At 44.2% G+C, this 22,123-nt stretch overlaps 1 protein-coding gene across 18 annotated transcripts in view; it reads right to left on the reverse strand.

Moving 5' to 3' along the window:
- Window positions 1-22,123, reverse strand: part of CHEK2 (checkpoint kinase 2) — a 53,429-nt gene that overhangs the window by 24,079 nt on the left and 7,227 nt on the right. For 16 of the 18 annotated variants that reach the window (XR_006286021.1, XR_006286020.1, XR_006286019.1 and 13 more), the window contains 3 exons: window positions 16,183-16,330; window positions 4,851-4,941; window positions 589-697 (listed from right to left, as the gene is read on the reverse strand). Coding sequence is in view for 14 of the 18 variants with exons in the window: in XM_043529454.1 (XP_043385389.1) it covers window positions 589-697; window positions 4,851-4,941; window positions 16,183-16,330 (348 nt within the window). In the remaining 4 variants the exon portion in view is untranslated. Of the gene's footprint in view, window positions 1-588; window positions 698-4,850; window positions 4,942-5,106; window positions 7,558-16,182; window positions 16,331-22,123 lie in introns of those variants that run through there. The other 2 variants (XM_037879286.2, XM_043529458.1) reach the window with 2 other exon arrangements.

The following is a 22,123-nucleotide window of genomic DNA, read 5'->3' on the forward strand; positions in this document are numbered from 1 at the left end:
GATGCACCACGTAAGGGAGAGAGGGATGAAATAATTAGCCTGAAAGGAACTGCAGGCACAGAACTCTGGAAGTGGATTTTTTTTTTCCAATCCCCCTCTTCTGACACTTTCAGGATTTGGGCTTACGAGAGCGAGAGATCCTTAGACCTGTGCATATTTCTTGTAACATTTATCGTGGAGTTAACTGGAGCTTTTCTTGATTGTCTAAATAAGCTTTGATTTAAGATACTTTTGGATCTCAGGCTATCTCTGGAAAAACTCACTATAGTCTGTCCCAACAAGATGTGAAGGATCCTTCCATCTCAGAGGAGAGGTAACAAAAGGAGTCTGCATCTAGCCATATTTAACACCAAGACCATTTGCCCTAAACTATTAACTAATCTTAATTGTTTAATACACTTAATTTCTTACAAATGCTGTGGTTTGATTTATTTTTTTAAATATAAATATACACAAAACTTCACACATTACAAAAATACATCTGAATCCAGAAAACCTTAAATTATAGCAATAAACATTTATAATGTTCACAAAGGATTACCAAATACTTCAGAATCACTGCAAGATAGCTGAAAAATAGATACTTACTGTGTCACTCACAGCGCTTGTTATAAATCTCCGTTTATTGATTATCTTTACAGCAACTTTGTTACACGTGGTCCTCTCAAATGCCAACTTAACCTCTCCACAGGCACCACTAATATAAAAATTTAGTTATGTTAAAGCTTGCAAGCACTTTTCAATATGTTGGTGACAAATAAAAATAGATCAAACACAGAACTTGTTTGCTACTTGAGTATTACATGTGATTAGAATGCTGCTGTCTCCTAACCCGCTGAATGCAGCCGACTGGGTGTGCAGTATTTAGACACATAGGTAGTAGGCACATTAGATTAGGATAGATGCTGGTAGCCACCAATCTTCTAATACAGAAATCAAATTACAACCAAAACTCCAAACTGAAAGCTATTAAGAGAATACAGAGGACAAGCACTGTTGCCATTTCAGCTGCACAAATGGCTAAAAACACAACAACAAACTCTCAAAATGTATCTCTACGGTTTTGACTTAAGCTCACAAAGCCCACCCAGCCCCCATTCATATAGCCCAGTGGCAAAAGGACGTTATAATACATAAAGTCCTGCACCACAAGGTTGCACAACACTGAGCAGTACATATAGCAACACATTTATTTTTGATTATGAGATTATATGAGGAAATCCATACAAATCCACTCAGACTTCTGTTTTCACTTTGCTGCTCTTCTACGACCTACAAAGACTTTGGGGGAAAATTCCACTTTAAAGGCATTTTATATAAAAAAAAATCAGGTCACCATTTCTCTCTTTTTTGCTTGAGGACCCAAATAGTGATGTCCCACAAGGGGTTACACTCTGACCTTCAGTTCTTCCCCCTGCTTGCAACCATGGGGTAGAAGAGGGATACTGATTCAGAAAGTAACATGACTGCCAGCAAACTATTTCAAACCTGACTTTCTGTTCCTAAAAAAACAGTTACCTACCTTTCGTAACTGTTGTTCTTCGAGATATGTTGCTCATGTCTCTTCCATTCTAGGTATGTGCGCACTCATGTGTGTGATCGTAGGAGATTTTTGCCTTAGCGGCTTCCATAGGGCCAGCCGTGGCATGCTCTGGAGTGCTGCGCTCATGCGTTGGTATAACCGGCACTGCCAGCCCTATGCCCTTTCAGTTCCTAATTGCCGACAACTCCGCCAGAGAGACAGGAGGTGCCTGCTGGGGATATAGACCAAGACCAGCCACGCTTGCAGAGGCTGAAGATGAAGTCGAGCAGGGATGACCATGTACATGCACGCGGCCATGTGGCCCATCAATCGCAGGCAGGTGGGGGCCATGGTGAGCGGATGGCTCCTTACGTGAGAAATCAGGTCCGACATGGCCTGAAAACGTGTTTCCAGGAGAAAGGCCCTGGCCCACGTGCAGTCAAGAACTGCTCCAATAAACTCTATGTGTTGAACTGGTGTTAGTGTGTGCCGTTGCACCCCATAATGCTTTACAGAAATATGCTTATGAATGTAAATATGACAAATGGAATGTTTTATGCTACATTCTCCATGTAACGTATCTTTTCAAAGGTTATGTTCTACTGAATGTACTCATCCTATTCGTATACATGTATCATTTTTATATCTGAAGTTATGAGTGTTGGCTCTATGCTTGTATTTAAAGTGTTCGCTGTAGGAAGCACCTAAGGCAAATCTGGTCAACATAGTGGGAAGGGGCTATTCAAGTAATTGGGAGTACTTGGCTAACAATGGACCTTGATAGACGCCAGTGCACATCTGAACTTTCCTGGGAACATTCAAACTAGCATGTGGACAATGGCATTGACCTGTAAAGAACTGAGTCAAGCATGGACATGTGACTTGCCCACGTGACTCCGAAACTCCATCATGTAGCTGTAATTCTACACAGGGGGATAGAGGGGTTTCCACCCACAAGAGAGAGATTACATAAACCCCTGGGAAACCCCTCCATTTTTTCTTCAGCTGGCTCAAAAGATAGCCTCTCCACCCCAAAGGATAACTGAAAGAAACTGGAACAAAGGACAGTAGCTATGCAGGTATGAGTGATTGCTGGACCCAGACTAGAAGGCGGCCAGTCTGTCAAAGAAGCTTATTGGAACATCTCTGAGGGTGAGATTTATTTTAATTTAGTTTCCTACTGTATTAGGCTTAGACTTGCGTGTTTTATTTTATTTTGTTTGGTAATTTACTTTGTTCTGTCTGTTATTACTTGGAACCAAACCCTGCAGGAGGGATTCCTGAAACTTTTTGAGGCCATCCCAAAGATGAAAATTATATCTGCCCAACAGTACTTGATTCATCACCCGAAATTGTAAGCTGGTAGTCTAATAAATTTTTCTCCCAAAGAGATCAAGCTTTTTGGCCTCTTTGTTCTTGGGTGTCAAGGAGGTGTGACCCTGCTTGTGACCCTTTGGCCAGAACAAGATACCTCTTTTCAGCCCCTAACAACTACACTTAACAACTACTTAACTAACACTATACAAACTATTTATAAATGGCCCTAAGGCACAAAGTTTGTAGGAGAAAAAAACACTAGCTCTTGTTAAGCAAGAAAGGCACTCCAACTAACCACCACGGGCAATAAGAAGGAACTGAGAAGGAGTAGGACAGACAACGCCTGATATACCGCTGCATTAATGCGACATTCCAGAAGGCATCACAATTGGCCCTACGGATACCGCTAAGGCAAAAATCTCCAACGACCACGCACGTGGGCATGCACATACCTAGAATGGAATCGACATGAGCAAGCACTCGAAGAACTGTGAGTACCCAATCATATATTTGAGTTTCACAATTAAAAGTATGTTTTAAACCCAAGTCAATTAGAAGCATGAGGACCAAACCTGGCTGTTTTAAGGAAAATAGGTCTACCTGTGTGCCATAATTCAGAGTTCCAGTTTTAACTGTTTTCATCATTCAGAGCTGAAACCAGCAAATGGACAGCTATAATCCCAGCAATCTGAGGAGCCCGTACTCTGATGGCCCAGCAGCGGAATAAGAGATGTCAAAGCCATGTAGATTGGGAATGAATGAACAAATCTGCTAAATTTCAGATTTACCACGAGTGCTGTTAGCTACCTATTTCACCCTTGGACATTCAGAACAGAAGACTTATTTTACAGACAGCGTTGGGAGCTTACTTTCAGGGGTACCATATTTCAAATAGGCAGTAACTAACCACTTACAAGACAGGCAACTGAAAAAAGGACTTTGCATTAAGGAGTAAGAACACTTTGCAGTGAAAAATTAGTTTGTCCTATTAACACCTCAGAAAAATTCTACGAGGGAGAACACTACAGAATGTAAACTACTGTCCAGCACTGATCCTAAAATTTTTCAAATACTCTCCGCAAAACAAACTTCTTCAACAAGGCCTTCAAATCCTACCTCCTCCTTTTAACAGCTTTATTTGCATACACAAGTGCTCCCTGGAAAGCAGAAGGAAACTACAGTGAAGGACAGATTAAAAAAAAAAAAAAAAATCAGAATCACCTCAGTAACCACATTATCTTGTCTTCAGTTTCTCCCCACACACATATTTAGCCAGTGCTTGCCCATTTCCTTCATACACTAATCTTAATGTAAACACAGCAGGACACAGGTCCACACCCAGATTCTCTCCTGCACAGAGACACTCCCTGAGCTGAGTGCATTAGGAAGCAAGTTACACCTCCTTGATTCTCACAGTATATTATTAATTTATTAGAAAGTCAGAGGGACCATTGTGATCACATAGTCTGACTCCCCTGTATAACAGTATTAGCATCCAGGTTTATAATATATAGCATAATACCTTCTGCCTAAGCACCAGCATTGATCTACTAATCTAAGTCAGAGCATCTTAGAGGCTATGCTAACCAGCTATGATCTCCTCTAATGGAAAATACACAAGTTGTGAATTGACACAATTCAGGTGTGCTCCACCCAACTCCTGCCCATTTTGCCAGGTTATGGTGGGGCTGCTGGCAAAGGAGATACTTACACTGATATATGCCAGGTGAAAACTGCCCTACACTGAGAGAATTCTCAGCTGGCCAGTTAAGGCCAGATTTCACCTAAGTGGCAAAAGTGGCTGGAGGAGGATGAGAGAATCTGGACCTTCATCTTTTATTAGTCTGTAAAGCAACATGTTTTTGTTTCTATTACCACAGTGCCTAGGATAGCATTATTGAAACAGTACTAAAATAATAGCAAACAGTTAATACTAGTTACAGTTCAAATACCATTCACACAGAACTGAAGGAAAATAAGTCCTAAATATTTTAGTAAGTATGGTGCTTACCTTCCCAAAGTCTTTGACATGATATATTTCTCTCTGAATTCTCTGGGATACCCCGACTGATCATCCACCATAAGATCAGAAAATACAAACACTGGGAAGATGAGTGGAGATAATTTTTGTTACTAACTCTAAAGATTTTGTTACAAGGAGTGACCACTATTCCTAAATTTTAATATTCAACAATTAAGAGAGTGCTGTACGTTAGAAGTAAACATATAACTGAAACAAAAAATTATATTAAAAAAAGGGTACCTACCTTTTTGAAACTGCTGTCGTCTAAGATGTGTCACACATGTACATTCCACCGTAGATACATGCATGCCCCATGCACAGATGTTGGAGATTTTTGTCCCTCAGTGGCACCAGTCAGAGTTGCTGGAGCGCCCTCTGTCGCCACACGCTACTGCATGCTGGTATAAAAGGGCAGAGCCACCCCAACCCCTCTCAGTTCCTTCATACTGGACAGACTCCAATGTGGAATGCACATATGCAACCCATCTCAAAGAGCAACAGTGACAGAACAGTAAGTAATATTTTTTTTTCTTCGAGTGATTGCACACGTCCATTCCACTGTAGGTAACACAATCAAACACACATGGAGGTGGGTTAGGAGTCTACCTGAACAGAGAGTGTAAGACCATCCATCCGAAAATGGCATTGTCTCTGGACTGACAGGAAATGGCATAATGAGAAGTAAAAGTGTGGACTGAAGACCAAGAGGCTGCTTTACAAATGTCTACAATCTGCAGTTGCATCAAGAAAGCTGCAGAAGGTGCCTGCGCTTTGGTAGAATGCGCCAATACACTAGCTGGAGGGATTGTATTAGCCAGTAGGTAGCATAAACGAATACTTGAAGAGATCCAAAATGGGATTTTCTGAGCAGAAACTGGTTAGCCCTTAGCTCTGTTTGCAACTGCTACAAACCACTGCATAGAGGATCTAAAAGATTTAGTCCAGTCCAGGTAGAAAGCTAAAGCCCTTCTTGCATCCAAGGAGTGAAGCTTTTCCTCATTCCTATGTGCATGGAGTTTTGGAAGGAACATGGGCAAGCAGATTGCTTGGTTAACATGAAAATTAGAGACTACTTTCGTGAGAAGTTTTGGATGAGGATAGAGATATATCTTCTCCTTATGGAAAACCGTAGGGGGGCTCTGACACCTGAGCTCTCAACCCTCCCACCCTTCTGGCTGAGTTAATTGCCACGAGAAATGCTACCTTCATGGAAAGGTGGAAGAGGGAGTAAGCTGCCAGGGGCTCAAAGTGGGGTTCCCAATGAATTTTGCTAGAATTAAGTTCAGATCCCAAGGAAGGATGTGGTCTTGAATGGGGAGGTATAATCTGACCAAGCACAGTAGGAATTGGGTGATGATGGTGTGTGAAACAAGGGATCTATCATCCACCAAGACATTGAGGGCTGAATTAGCCACTAGATGCATCTTTACTGAGCTAATAGCAAACTCTGTAGTAGACAGAGTAGTAGACAGTCCAGCATGAGGCCCAAGGGTGCCCGCTAGGGAAATGCGCCTTTCGCACAACACCAGGTGGAGAAGTGCTTCCACTTCACACCAGGAAAGTGCTCTTAGTTGAGGGTTTTATGCTATTCAACAGCACTTTCTGAATATCGTTTGAGAAGGACTTTTTAAAGGGTGTCAGCCATAAAAGCATCCATGCTGCTGAACTGGGATGAAGCAGGCGCTCATGGTCCTGGGAAATTACATCTGGACCCAATGGGCAGCGTGACCAACAATGATATCAGGGTCAAGTACCAGTATTAATAAGGAAACACTGGTGCTATAAGGAAGAGGTGAGCATGGTCTTGTTTCACTTTAAGAGGTCTCTGGGAAGGGAAGGCAAGGAAAGGCAAGAAAAGGCAAGGAAAGGAATCAGAGGGAAAGCACACAGGAGAGACTTCTTCCAGGACAGAAGAAAGGCATCTGTCAACAAGCCTGGGCTGAGTCTCCCTTGGGAACAGAGCTGCTGACATTCCCTGTTCACTTGGGAGTCCCCCAGAGTTGGAAGATGGACCTGACCACATATGCATGTAGTGACCACCGATGCTGATTGCAGAAGGATCTGCTCAGCTAATCTGCTAACGTGGTCTGTTTCTTTGGAAGGTAATAAGCTCTGAAATGAACTAAGTTGTCTAAACAGAACTCTCCGAGGCAAACTACTTCCTGCCCCTCCTGTTTACATAAACATGACCCATCCAACAGTCAGAATTAATTTTTTTCCCCCACTATGTGGGGGAGGGAGGCCACACAGGCTAAATGTACCACTCTTAACACCCTGATGTTTATGAGAGTCTCTAAATCTTGAAATGATCAAAGACCTTAAATCTGCAGGGACCCCATATGAGCTCCCCAACCCAGAAGAGACACATCTGTGATGAGAATGAGAGTTGGTAGTGGGGGAAGAAAGGGAATCCCCCACGCAAACTTTTAGAGGGTCCACCCACCAATCTAGAGATGACAAAACTAATGTTGGCATTCAAACCATTTTCTCTAAATGGTGGCAACTTGGGGAATGCACTGATGCTAGCCATGCCTGCAGCTTTCTGAGGTGTAATCTGGCATGCTAAACTACGTAGGTATATGGTGCCATTTGACCGAGAAGACCGAGGCAGCGGTGTACTGCTGTGGAAGGAAAAGGCCTGGGTAGAGACCGTCGAATCGTGGAAGTCAACAAATGGCTACGCAGGTGGTGTTGGAGAGAAGGCTTTGGATTCTTTGACCATGGGATGGTGTTCCAAGAAGGAGGAGGAGTGCTAGGCAGAGACGGGCTCCACCTAACAAAGAGAGGGAAGAGCATCTTCGCAAGCAGACTGGCTAACCTAGTGAGGAGGACTTTAAACTAAATTCACCGGGGGAAGGAAACCAAAGTCCTGAGGTAAGTGGGGAAGTGGGATACCAGGAGGAAACACGAGCAGAAGCGCGCGAGAGGGGAGGGCTCCTGCCTCATACTGAGAAAGAGGGACGATCAGCGACTTATCTCAAGTGCCTATACACAAATGCAAGAAGCCTGGGAAATAAGCAGGGAGAACTGGAAGTCCTGGCACAGTCAAAGAATTATAATGTGATTGGACTTGGTGATGTGAACAGAGACTTGGTGGGATAACTCACATGACTGGACTACTGTCATGGATGGATATAAACTGTTCAGGAAGGACAGGCAGGGCAGAAAACGTGGGGGAGTTGCATTGTATGTAAGGGAGCAGTATGACTGCTCAGAGCTCAAGTATGAAACTGCAGAAAAACCTGAGAGTCTCTGGATTAAGTTTAGAAGTGTGAGCAACAAGGGTGATGTCGTGGTGGGAGTCTACTATAGACCACTGGACCAGGGGGATGAGGTGGATGAGGCTTTCTCCCGGCAACTCACAGAAGTTACTAGATCGCAGGCCCTGGTTCTCATGGGAGACTTCAATCACCCTGATATCTGCTGGGAGAGCAATACAGCGGTGCACAAACAATCCAGGAAGTTTTTGGAAAGTGTAGCGGACAATTTCCTGGTGCAAGTGCTGGAGGAACCAACTAGGGGCAGAGCTCTTCTTGACCTGCTGCTCACAAACCGGGAAGAATTAGTAGGGGAAGCAAAAGTGGATGGGAATCTGGGAGGCAGTGACCATGAGATGGTCGAGTTCAGGATCCTGACACAGGGAAGAAAGGAGAGCAGCAGAATACGGACTCTGGACTTCAGAAAAGCAGACTTGGACTCCCACACGGAACTGATGGGCAGGATCCCCTGGGAGAATAACATGAGGGGGAAAGGAGTCCAGGAGAGCTGGCTGTATTTTAAAGAATACTTATTGAGGTTACAGGGACAAACCATCCCGATGTGTAGGAAGAATAGTAAATATGGCAGACGACCAGCTTGGCTTCACAGTGAAATCCTTGCTGATCTTGACCACAAAAAAGAAGCTTACAAGAGGTGGAAGATTGGACAAATGACCAAGGAAGAGTATAAAAATATTGCTCGAGCATGCAGGAGTGAAATCAGGAAGGCCAAATCACATCTGGAGTTGCAGCTAGCAAGAGATGTTAAGAGTAACAAGAAGGGTTTCTTCAGGTATGTTAGCAACAAGAAGAAAGTCAAGGAAAGTGTGGGCCCCTTACTGAATGAGGGAGGCAACCTAGTGACAGAGGATGTGGAAAAAGCTAATGTACTCAATGCTTTTTTTGCCTCTGTCTTCACGAACAAGGTCCACTCCCAGACTGCTGCACTGGGCAGCACAGCATGGGGAGGAGGTGACCAGCCCTCTGTGGAGAAAGAAGTGGTTCGGGACTATTTAGAAAAACTGGATGAGCACAAGTCCATGGGGACGGATGCGCTGCATCCGAGAGCGCTAAAGGAGTTGGCGGATGTGATTGCAGAGCCATTGGCCATTATCTTTGAAAACTCATGGCCATCAGGGGAAGTCCCGGACGACTGGAAAAAGGCTAATGTAGTGCCCATCTTTAAAAAAGAGAAGAAGGAGGATCCTGGGAACTACAGGCCAGTCAGCCTCACCTCAGTCCCTGGAAAAATCATGGAGCAGGTCCTCAAGGAATCAATTCTGAAGCACTTAGAGGAGAGGAAAGTGATCAGGAACAGTCAGCATGGATTCACCAAGGGCAAGTCATGCCTGACTAATCTAATTGCCTTCTATGACGAGATAACTGGCTCTGTGGATGAGGGGAAAGCAGTGGACGTGTTGTTCCTTGACTTTAGGAAAGCTTTTGACACTGTCTCCCACAGTATTCTTGCCAGCAAGTTAAAGAAATATGGGCTGGATGAATGGACTATAAGGCGGATAGAAAGTTGGCTAGATTGTCGGGCTCAACGGGTAGTGATCAATGGCTCCATGTCTAGTTGGCAGCCGGTATCAAGTGGAGTGCCCCAAGGGTCGGTCCTGGGGCCGGTTTTGTTCAATATCTTCATAAATGATCTGGAGGATGGTGTGGATTGCACCCTCAGCAAGTTTGCAGATGACACTAAACTGGGAGGAGAGACAGATACACTGGAGGGTAGGGGTAGGATACAGAGGGCCCTAGACAAATTGGAGGATTGGGCCAAAAGAAATCTGATGAGGTTCAACAAGGACAAGTGCAGAGTCCTGCACTTAGGACGGAAGAATCCCATGCACCGCTACAGACTAGGGACCGAAGGGCTAGGCAGCAGTTCTGCAGAAAAGGACCTAGGGGTTACATTGGACGAGAAGCTGGATATGAGTCAACAGTGGGCCCTTGTTGACAAGAAGGCCAATGGCATTTTGGGATGTATAAGTAGGGGCATTGCCAGCAGATCGAGGGACGTGATCGTTCCCCTCTGTTCTACATTGGTGAGGCCTCATCTGGAGTACTGGGTCCAGTTTTGGGCCCCACACTACAAGAAGGATGTGGAAAATTGGAAAACGTCCAACAGAGGGCAACAAAAATGATTAGAGGTCTGGAACACATGACTTATGAGGAGAGGCTGAGGGAACTTGGATTGTTTAGTCTGCGGAAGAGAAGACTGAGGGGGGATTTGATAGCTGCTTTCAACTACCTGGAAGGGGGTTCCAAAGAGAATGGATCTAGATTGTTCTCAGTGGTAGCGGATGACAGAACGAGGAGTAATGGTCTCAAGTTGCAGTGGGGGTGGTTTAGGTTGGATATTAGGAAAAACTTTTTCACTAGAAGGGTGGTGAAACACTGGAATGCATTATCTAGGGAGGTGGTGGAATCTCCTTCCTTAGAAGTTTTTAAGGTCAGGCTTGACAAAGCCCTGGCTGGGATGATTTAGTTGGGGATTGGTCCTGCTTTGAGCAGGGGGTTGGACTAGATGATCTCCTGAGGTCCCTTCCAACCCTGATATTCTATGATTCTATGACAGCGTATGCTGTAGATATAGATATATCTGAGGGAGATTTCAGTGAAGCGAGGAAGTCTATCAACAGCCTGTTCCACCACGCAGAATAGGCATGCGGTGGGAGACAAGCCTGCTTTCTGCTACCCTCCTGCACCCAACCAATCGCTTCAGCAATTCTCAAAATCAGATCCACTTACCAGCGGCCTCCTCTTCTGTTTGTGCTTCGCCAAGATCCGACTGCTGTGACTGGCTAGGCTCCTCCGGGGTAGAAAAGTGCTCCTGACTGCATGCATCTCTGGCATCGGAGCCCTCCCCCTCTTTGTCCAAGCACTGTGGAGCCAGCAGCTCATGGGCGCAGCCTCCCACGCCTTGTGGTAGGTATTCCACAGCTCCTTCACTTTTACCCTACACTACAGTGTGTCCCGGCCATGGCCCCCTTCTATCATGCATCGTGAAATCTGTCTGTAGGTATCATAATTCCTACGGCTGTAGCGCAGCTGGGACTGCACAGCTTCCTCTCCCTAAATGCCGATGAGGTCCAGCAGCTCAGCATTGCTCCAAGCGGGGGATCACCTGGTGCGTGGAGGAGGAATGGCCACCTGGAAAGATGTGCGGAGACCACTGCACACATCACCAAACAAACAGGAAGGGGACTTTCAAATTTGCAAAGGAATGTACAGAGTGGGGATGATGGCTGGTCACCTGAGGGCAGGGCAGTAGAGTTCAAACAGATAACCAGAGAGGTGAGAACAGGTATTGTGGGACACCTCCCGGAGGCCAATCGCAGAGCTGTAAGTTGACCACCGTGTCTACACTGGCACCGCAGCGCTGTAGCCCCAGTGCAGAAAGCTCTACGCCTCTCATCGAGGTGGGTTTTTTAAGAGCACTACAGCTGCGCAGTTTCTGCGCACTAAATGGCTTGGCAGTGTGTACACCTCGGGAGTTAAAGCACAGAAAGCCGCTTTACTGCGCAGAAACTTGCCAGTGTAGACGGGGCCTAAGATTTCTCCAATGAATTTTATTGTCTGTTCCAGTTTTAGGACTGATTTGTCTCGATTTAGTAGGAGCCCCAGTGCATCGAACATGGACAGGACAGTTGATATGCTGGAAAGGACTTTAGCCTCAGACTGACCTCCGATCAACCAGTTGTCCAACCATGGGTACGCATGGACACCTAATTTTCACAGGTGAGCTGCTATGACTCCCATGTACTTCATGAACATTCGAGGAGCAGCTGACAGACCTAATGGAAGCACTGTGACTGATAATAGCAGCCATTCCCCATGAATCTGAGATAATTCTCGTGGTGGTGGCATATTGCGACATGGAAATAAACATCCTTTAAGTAAGTTGAAGGCAGTGTACCAGTCCCGCCGCTCCAGGGAAGGAATAATTTAAGCTAGGGTAACCATGCGGAATTTTATTTTCTTCAGGAATTTGTTCAACTCCCTTAGATCTAAAATAGGCCTGAGACCCTTTTTGTCTAGTGGATCAGGAAGTAGCAGGAATAGAAACCCTTACCCCTGAGGTACAACGGCACTTCCTCTATGCCCCTGCCTGAAGAGATTAGACACCCTGTTGAAGGGCAATCTCATGAGAATAGTCCCTGAAGAGGGATAGGAAGAGGGTGGGAAGGGGGTAGAACTGAACTGGATGGCATACCACAGTTCCACCAGGCTTTCAGACTGGTAGGTCTTACATATGTGAACCCAAGCACTTACTGGGATAAGCGATTAGTATCAAACAATGGGAAACAGATGGGGCTATGGTAACAGGTACACTGTCCTTGACAAACCCATCAAAATGACTGGGTGAGACAGCTGGATGAGATAAGCCCACTGATGCTGAAGAGGAGAGTGGTGGAGGGTGTCTCTTATAACTTCTGTCCTTTTTCCTTTGTGGATCTTGGGATTGGGGAGCAAACCCCTGCACTCTGTATAGCTACTGTGGGCGACACTGCTTTCTTTTTGCTGCCTGAGCATAGACTCCAAGAGATTGAGTGTTGCCCTGGAATCCTTAAGGTTATGAAGCCTGTTGTCTGTTTTCTCTGAAAAGATGGAGGGACCTTCGAAAGTACAGTACTGGATAGTCTAGAGGTAGCCCAGACAACTGGAACCACAAACACCTTTTTACAGTGACAGCCAACACCATGATTCGAGCAGCTGAGTCTGCGTGATCCCAACTGTCCTGCAGGGCAGTCCTAGCCACCAGTACTCTCTTCAGCCATTATTGCAAACTCTTGTCTGCAGTCCTCAAATAGTTTGTCTTTAAATTTCATCATTATCTCCCAGAGGGCGAAGTCATGTTGACTCAGTTTGTTGATTTGCAATCCTGAGTTGCAGGCTTCCTGAAGAATAAAATTTACGACCAAACAGATCCAGCTTCTTTGAGTCTTTCCTTTATGGCACAGAAGCTTCTCTATCCCACTCATTGGCAGCTGCCACAAGAGATCACGGAGTGGGGATGAGAATAAAAATGTTCATACCCCTTACAGGAGACAAAGCACCTCCTCTCAGCTCATTTTGCTGTGAGGTCCCAGGAGGAGGGGGCCTGCCTAAGGACCTTGACTGGCAACATGATGGTTTCATAGCTGCACCGTGATGCTGTCGCTGATACCAGGATGTCCAACAACTTGTGAGAGCTTTCACGCACCTCTTCTGCCTGAATGTCAAGTACAGGGGTTGCTATTTTTAAAAGATCTTGATGAGCTCTGTGGTCCTTTGGCAGTGTCACTTAACCACTCAACAGCCTCGTCAGGTGACAAGGATGAAACAGACATCTGAGGTGGTGATTGGTCTGTGACTAGTGGCAGGGGGGTGCCTGAGTGGCTTCTGGCTACTCGGTACCAGGAAATGGTGCTTCTGGTACCAATACTTCTGGTGCACTCTCCATGTCAGCGAGCAAGATGCTTCACGGGAGGTTCTAGCTGGGGGGACATCCCAGGGTGTCCAGAATGACCATCGATACGGGCCCAAGTCCCACCCTTGCCTGGGCCATTGACCTTTAGAAGGATCCCAGTGCATGGCCCATGGTCCCAACGACTCTGATGGGAGGTATGTTCCCCATCCTGGGTGGGATACAGAGGGCCTCACCTCTGAGTCCAAGGAAAAGAGTCAGATGCTTCTGACAGTGGAGGTGCAAATCCAGAATGGACTAGTAAAACGTAGTCTGAGCCCAAGGACAGCAGTACCAGGGAACTCATGGGAGGCTTTTCTCTAGACAACATGGATTTCTGTGGAGGCTTGGGTAGCAGCATCACACAATCTCAATGAGGCAAGGTATGAACCACAGGCAGTACCAAGAAGCTAAGCAAGTCTCTTGTGGCTGCATATGCCTCCAGGGTTGCTGCGATCGGCACCTTCTGTTGGCGCCATAAATGTCTTTCAGGGGAAATGTCTGGCACAGGCTTCAGAGGCAGCAATCCCCTCTTCAGAAGCATTAAGCATTTCTGGAGGGGATTTATCCCCCAAACGCTTCTTCCGGTTTCTGGTTCCGTCAGGGTACCGACACAGGCAAGCGAGGCACCAAACCAGAAGAAGGCCTAAGCATTTCCTTTGGTGCTCGAGAACAATCCCAAGGAGCCGCAGACATCTCCAGCAAAATGCTCCAGACTGAAGTAAATGTATATGGGGCACTCACCCCACGTGATGACTCTGACAGGGGTCAAAGTGCTGCATCCATAAGCAAGCACTTAAGCCTCGTCACTTTATCTTTTTTCAAGCAGAGCTTGAACCCTTTGCAGATGTGACATTGTCACTAGCATGGGATTCCCCCAAACATTTCTGTGTGGGTCACTGACTGACATGGGTTTCACAGAGGTGCAGCAGGACTTAAAACCCGGTGAACACCGCATCATTCCAGTAGCCGTATCACAAGATAGAAAGTGTCAAGAGAGACCAAAAGCAGCAACCTAGTACTAAAAATTGTCTTACACTAACTATAACTGACAAATTAGTAAACAGGATCTATGTCAGAGGAGGGCAAACTATGGCCCGCGGGACCATCCTGCCCAGCCCCTGAGCTCCCAGCCGGCGAGGCTAGTCCCCGGCCCCTCCCCCGCTGTTCTCCCTCCCCCAAAGCCTCAGCACGCCTTGCCACCAGCGCTCTGGCCCACCACTGTTACCCGCCGCTCTTGCCGGGCAGCGCGGTGGTGTGGTTAGCTTCAGCATGGTAAGGGGGCGGGGAGCGGGGGGTCCCGGGGCGGCAGTCAGGGGACAGTTGTATGGTTCAGGGGTTCGGGGGGGGGGCCATCAGGGAGCAGGGGGGGCAGTCAGGGGACGGGGAACGGGGGGGGTTGGATAGGGTGTGGGAGTTCCAGGGAGTCTGTCAGGGGTCGGGGGTGTGGATAGGGGACAGGAAGAAGAGGGGCTTGGATAGGGGGTGGGGTCCCAGGGGGCAGTTGGGGCGGGTGTCCCAGGAAGGGGCAGTAAGGGGACAAGGAGCGGGGGGGTTCGATGGGTCAGGGATTCTGAGGGGGGCATTCAGGGGGCGGGAAGTGGAAGGGGGCAGATAGGGGGTGGGGGCCAGGCTGTTTGAGGAGGCACAGCCTTCCCTACCCAGCCCTCCATATAGTTTTGCAACCCCAATGTGGCCCTTGGGCCAAAAAGTTTGCCCACCCCTGATCTATATACAGAAAAGGCGTGAGGAAAGCACTTAAGTTAACCAGTCTGAATCACCATCACTGGTGGCAAGGAACTGGAAGGGAAGTCATGGTGGTTCCACCCTCTTATACCAGCAGGCAGTGGTGTGTGGCGACTGAGGGCACACCAGCCATCCCAACGGGTACTACGGAGGAAAAAATATCACCAACACCTGTACATGGGGCGCAGACACACCTACAGTAAAATGGACAAATGCAAACACTTGAAAGAATACTTTTGATTAACAAGGTGATCTCATTATTGAAAGAGAACTTCCGTAATAGTAACATCTTCAATGTCATCTGCTCCACAACAATTCTCCAGCATGACAAATCCCAACACTTCTTCATAATCTATTACCACTGTACTCAAGAGTAAAAATACAAGGAGAGACCCGTCAGTCTCATGCTACAGATCTAAAACCCAAGAGTGTGAATCATGCATTCATGGTACTGCTACAACAAAAATCCTCACTCTAATTTTTCAGTTTGTTTCCTTCGTACATAAGATGCTGCCATGTGCACAGACATATTCACAACTTCTCCTGTACAGTAAATCAGTTTTCCCTGTTTAACAACTGAGAGAAAAGCATTTTTTAAAATGTGATTTTAAAAGCACAAACTTTGGCGGTGGGACCCAGGATCAAATGTAATACCTGCAAATACTTTTAACTCCCTTTTTAAAATCTACTAATTTCAGGTGTGTAATACAATCTTCAAGATTTTGTGTATAAAAAGTAGTGGGAAAATATAAAATATTACCTTTATCCAAGGTTTCCATCTATTATTTTCTCTCTAAAGCATTTAGAAGGAGCACAATTTTAAGAAAACTTGATTTTAAATAGCATCTATCTTTGTACTTTATTTTACCTTTGTTAGTCTGTACAGACAGTGCAATTTCAGAATTGTGAGTCAATGGGAGCCTTTTCCCTTTCCCAATAAGCTCTTTATTTAGAAAAGTCCCATTTGCACTGTGGTCCTCAATGTAGGCAACATAGGAGTTTCTTGGTCCCATTTCCTAAAAAAAAAAAAAAAAAAAAAAAGGTAACAATACAGGAAGATGGCTTTTATCAAGAAGCTGTAATGAACCGTATCAGAATTTAACACAATTTATTTTCCTTAATTCAGGAAATAATACATCATGAAAATGGTTTTGAACAATGTATTTGGCAACACTGTCAACTGGTGATGAAGAAAAAAAGAAAGGAAGCCAGTCCCTGCAGAAGAGAGGAAGAGATGATGGAGACAGCCAGGGACTGGAGTCTAAGGAAAAGTGAAGATGATGTACATGGGACTGCGAGAGAGAACATAAAACAGATTCATATCAACACCAGGACGGTCTACATGATCAGGGACTCCATACTCAGAAGAACTGACAAGCCTGTTACCAGACCAGATCGAGAGAACAGAAGAGTGTGCTGTCTGGCAGAAGCAAGGATACAAGAGTGGATGCGAGACTGGAGAGGACCTCAAGGGAGCAGGGAAAAATCCAATGACTGTTCTGCATGTCAGGATGAATGACACTGCTAGATTTCCATCGGACTGGATCAAAGACGACTACACTCAGCTGGCTAAGACATTTACAGATGTGGAAGCTCAGATGATTTTCCGTGGAATACTTTTCATCCCTAGAGAAGGAGGGTGATGGCATGACAACATAATGAAGATCAACTGAGGGCTCAAGGATTGGAGCTACAAGGCAGGTTTTGGGATGATTAACCATTGGGAGGCATCTAGGGAAAGAAGACTCTTCTCAACAGATGATCTCCAGTCAAGTACCTAGGATATTTATCTTCTGGCACGAAGGCTGTCATGACTGATAAGTGGAGAGGCCTGGGGGAAACAACTGAAATGCTTGTACACAAATGAAAAGAGTCTAGGCAATAAAATGGAGGAACTGGAACTACTGGTGCAGGAGGTCAAACAAGACATTATAAGGATCATAGAAACATGGCGGAATAGCACTCATTACTGGAATATAGTTATTGAAAGGTATCTGCTGTTTAGAAGAGACAGGAATAAAGGTAAAGGTGCAGGGGCAGTGTTTGTACATCAACGATGCAGTAAATTGGAAAGAAATACAAAGCTATGCTACAGACAAAACAGAACCTGTTTGGGTCAAAATCACTTTGGGGAAGGATTGTAAAAGAGGTTCTGTGGGGATAGTGTTAGGGACCTGCTATAGATCTGATGTGATTATTGGGCCTAAAAATTTACTTTAAGTTCAACAGTAAAAAGTAAGTGAAAGTTCACCAAATGTTACAACCTATAACAACAAATGTTAAAAGAAAATAGGTCAAGTTGTTTTTAATAATAATTGTTATGAATAAGTGCAAAAAAATACACAAAAACTAAATTCGTCCAAACAAAAAAAGGCCTACTAATATAGTTTAAAAACTGTTAAAATCATGTTTAGTAAAAAAAAAAAAGAAAATGTAAAGCCAGAAATGAACTAACTAAAATTAGTGTGGCAAATATTAGGCCTAGCTGGTGAACAAAATAATAAGGGGGATGAACTATGAAGCCCATTTTTCCCTCTTTGGGAGTTCTTAAAAGAGACTTTGGGGGAGGGGAGAAATCACTCTCCTGTCCCACCTTGCATTCCCACTCATCTCATCTTCTCTGACCCCAAGAGAGAAGGAGCAGACCAGACTGAAAGACTCAGCATGAGAGGAAGGCCATTAGGCCTTGCTCAAGAAACTTTTATTTTTCACTTGAAAGTCCTAAAAATCATCATATCATCATGACATCCAGCCCTCAGCCTATCTGTGTGGATACCTAATTGCCAGAACCGCAGAGGCATGCAAGATTCTGTTCCGCCTCCTTTCCTTTTGTGTTACTTTGTCCCCTTTCCTTCCTCCTATCCTATCTCTCATTCTCTTGGCTTTTCATCAAATCCTGAAATCAGCTGCACTGCATCAGCACAGGCAGTTGAGATGACCACAATCCTGCCCTAAGGAGAAAAACCCAATCAGATGATGTTCATGACCAGAATGTGAACTAGGATCCAAGAAACAGGTGTCATGGTCAACCTGCCAAACAAAGCATTCATTCATAACCGTTCAGTGTTCCAAAAACATCAACAAAGCTGAATTTCCCCCACCTTTTCTATCATCTCTCTCCCCACCACCTTGTGTCTATTTCTTAGAAACAGGAGAAGTAAATACTCTTCACACATCATAACTGAAAGTAAAATTACCCTTTTTTGATGGAAAAGGGTTAAATATAAAAAATCATATTTTGTAAAAAAATTAAGTTTGTTTTGCATAATCATTCAATTTCAGTTTCAATATAAATGCACATTTTAATTTTAGTTTTTTCTGTGTTTAAATCAATAAACTTTCAGTTTTAAAATTAATACTTTTAAGTGTTTGCCAAGAAACCAAGTAACACCAAGGCCTCTGTTAAAAAACAAAAACAACTAAGTGTCACTGTTTTAATGTTACACAATAAAAAAGTTAAACATCTTTAACCTTTTTTAGCCCTTAAAATCAAAACAAGAGATCCCCAGGTCAGACTCAGACATGGATAATTATCTCTTTAATATTATTAAAGAGATAAATACTGTTGGGAATTGTGGCATAATGGGAGACTACCCTCCCGGATACAGATAGAGAATAAATGCTATTAATACTGCTGGGGCCCATTTATTCCTGGGTTTGACAGATGCCAGTTTTCTTCACCAAATTGTCATGGAACCAACAATTTAAGACTAGATTTTTGTAAGCAGTAAGGACATCATAGAAGAGCTGATCGTAGGAAATAACCTTGGATCGTGTGATCACAAGCTGATTCAGTTTAAATTAAATAGAAGGATAATCAAAACCAGATCATCAACTACGGTTTTTGATTTCAAAAGGGCAAAGTTTGGGAAATTAAGGGAACTAGTTTAAGAAGTCAGCTGGACCAAAGAGCTCAAAGACTTAAAAATGCAGGAAGCGGCTTGGAATTTCTTCAAATCAACTAGACAAAAACTATTTGAAATTTCCCAAGAAAGGGGAAAATACTTGTAGGGAAAGGCTCAGACCCAGCTGGATGAATATCTACCTAAAAAGGTTATTAGGAATAAGCAGAGAGCATATAGAGAATGAAGAATGGAGTTGATTAGTAAAGAAAGTTACATCATGGAGGTCAGAAAATGGAATAAAATGAGAATTGCTAAAAGTCAGGCTGAATTAGCTCTTGCCAAGGAAATTAAAATAAATAATAAAGAGGTTTTTTAGTTATATAACTAAAAAGACATTAAGGAAGAATGAAGTTGGGCTGCTATGCAGTGTGGATGGGAAAGAGATTAAAAGATAATTTAGGTATGACCAAAAAACTAAATGAATATTTTACCTCAGCTCTCCATAACAATGATAATATAGAATGGGCATGAAGGCAGTATGGCTGATGGAAATGAGTGACTAGAAATGGAAATTACCACATCTGATGTGGAAGAAAAACTTGTGCTCAAATCAGAGGGACTGGATAATTTCCATCCCAGAATATTGAAAGAGCTGGCATATGAGATGTCAAGTCCAGTAGTAAGGATTTTTAATAAATCTATCTATTCAGGGGGTAGTACCATATGACTGGAGAATAGCTAATGTCAGGCTATATTTAAGAAAAGGCCAAAACAAAAATTGTGATTCAGCCAGTTACAGACCAGTTAGTCTGACCTGTGGTTTGCAAGATTTTAGAGCAAATTGTGAAGGAAAGGATCATTAAATTCATAGAAGTAAATGTAATGGGGATGTAACGCAAAATGGATTAACAGAGGTAGATCATGCCAGATTAACTAATTTCCTCCTTTGAGAAAATAACTGAATTTTTAGATAAGGTAAATGCAGTAGATCTAACATACTTGAACTTCACTAAAGCATTTGACACAGTACCACATGGGCAATTAATACTTAAACTAGGGAAGACGGGGATCAGTATAAGCATTATACGGTGGATAAGGAAGTGGCTAAAGGGGAGAAGACATTGGGTTGTGCTGAAAGGTGAATTATTGGACTGGAAAGAGGTTAATAGCAAAGTTCCTAAAAGACTGATCTTGGGACCAACGTTATTCAATATCTTTAATAAACACCTTGGCACAAAAAGTAAGAGTGTGCTAATTAAATATGATGATAATACAAAATTGGGAGGCATTGTCAGTACAGATGAGGATCAGATTATTATACAGGAAGATCTGGCTGACCTTGAAGACTGGAGTGACAGGAATGGAATAAAATTCAAATACTACAAAGTGCAAGGTCACGTACTTAGAGTCTAATAATGAGAATTTCTGCAATAAACTGGGAGCTCCTAAATTGGAAGTGAGAGAGGAGAGAGACCTGGGTGTGTGGGTCGATCACAGGATAACTATGAACTGCTACCAGCTGTGAATAAGGCAAAGGTGATCCTACAATTTTTTAGGTGAGGTATTTCCAGTAGAGATAGAGAAGTATTAGTACCACTGTACAAGACATTGGTAAGACCTCATTTGGTCACCCATGTTCAAGAAAGACTCAACTAGGAAAGGTCCAGAGAAGAGCTACTGGGATGATATCCTGGGAGGGTTTGTTGTTTTTTTATTAATTTCCTTCCTCTGAAGCCTCTGAGATGGATATGGCTGGAGATGGGACACTTAGCGGGGTAGGCCAGGCTCTGAAGTGGAACCAAGCATTCTCTCTCTCTCAGTTGCTTAGCTGGCTGGTTCTTGCTCACATGCTCAGGGTCTAACTTATCGCCATATGTGGGGGCAGGGAAGGAATTTTCCCCCAGGTCAGATTGGCAGTGACCCTGAGGATATTTTGCCTCCCTCTGCAGTATGTGTGGATGGTGGTTATATAGCTCATTTAATCATTTCTCTGCTGTTGCAACAGCCTCATTACTGGTACACTACAGTCCCTCTTTGTCAGGGCCCTTAATGTGGGCTCTCTGACCTAGTGGTTGGAGCCAGGAGTAAACTATGGTCACACCAAGGGTCAAGCCAGAGTCAGAGCCAAACTTTACGCCAAGGGTCAAAGCTGGAGTCAGCAATTGGGGTCTGAGTGAGGAAGTAGGAATCAAGAACCAGATCTGGTAAGAGGAGCAGGGAGGAGACACGGTAGGTAGCAGGGATGAGGCATGGTAGCAGGAATAAGGAGTAGAAACCAGGCAAGGAAGCAGAGACTTGGTCTCAGAGATCTGCGTAGCAACAGGCCTGGCAACTAGTCAGTAGGCATGTTGCTCAGAGAAGAGATGGGACAGGAAGAGCAAACTTTATAGCGAGTGGTATCCAATCAGCAATGTTCTGTTAGTCATCTGTCCCTGTGCACTCAGTGGGTGTAACTTTTGGTGGTGGGGTTTTAGCAGCAGTTCCCTCATCTCCCCTTGCAGCTCAGTGATGTAGAGGAAAAAGATCATGCTTTCAGCAGCCCCATAGTCCTGTGTTTGAGACCTGTGGCATCCCTGTTCTCTGCATTTGGCACATAACAGTTTAGTCTCCTGGAGGCTGTAATAGTTTGGTCTAATTTTGGTTGTTGAATTCAGTATGTGGATGCTGAGTGCTACCAGTGGTCTCTGCTGTACAGGTGGTCGGACTAAATAACCTAGTGGTCCCTTCTAGCCTTAAAGTCTATGACTCAAGTCTTTGAAAACAGGGTGGATAAAAATCAGTGATTTTTAAAAAAAGAAAAACAACAACCAATTTTTAGTTAAATTAACTACATTCTTTTTAAAAAATAAACCTATTTAAAACTAAATTTTAAATTATGACAACCGACGTTAAGGCCTACATTTACTATAATCTATTAAAATCATGTAAATTAAATGAAAAAATATTAAGCAGTACATGTTTACT

Source organism: Chelonia mydas, chromosome 15 (assembly GCF_015237465.2).
Source record: "Chelonia mydas isolate rCheMyd1 chromosome 15, rCheMyd1.pri.v2, whole genome shotgun sequence".
Taxonomy (NCBI): domain Eukaryota; kingdom Metazoa; phylum Chordata; order Testudines; family Cheloniidae; genus Chelonia; species Chelonia mydas.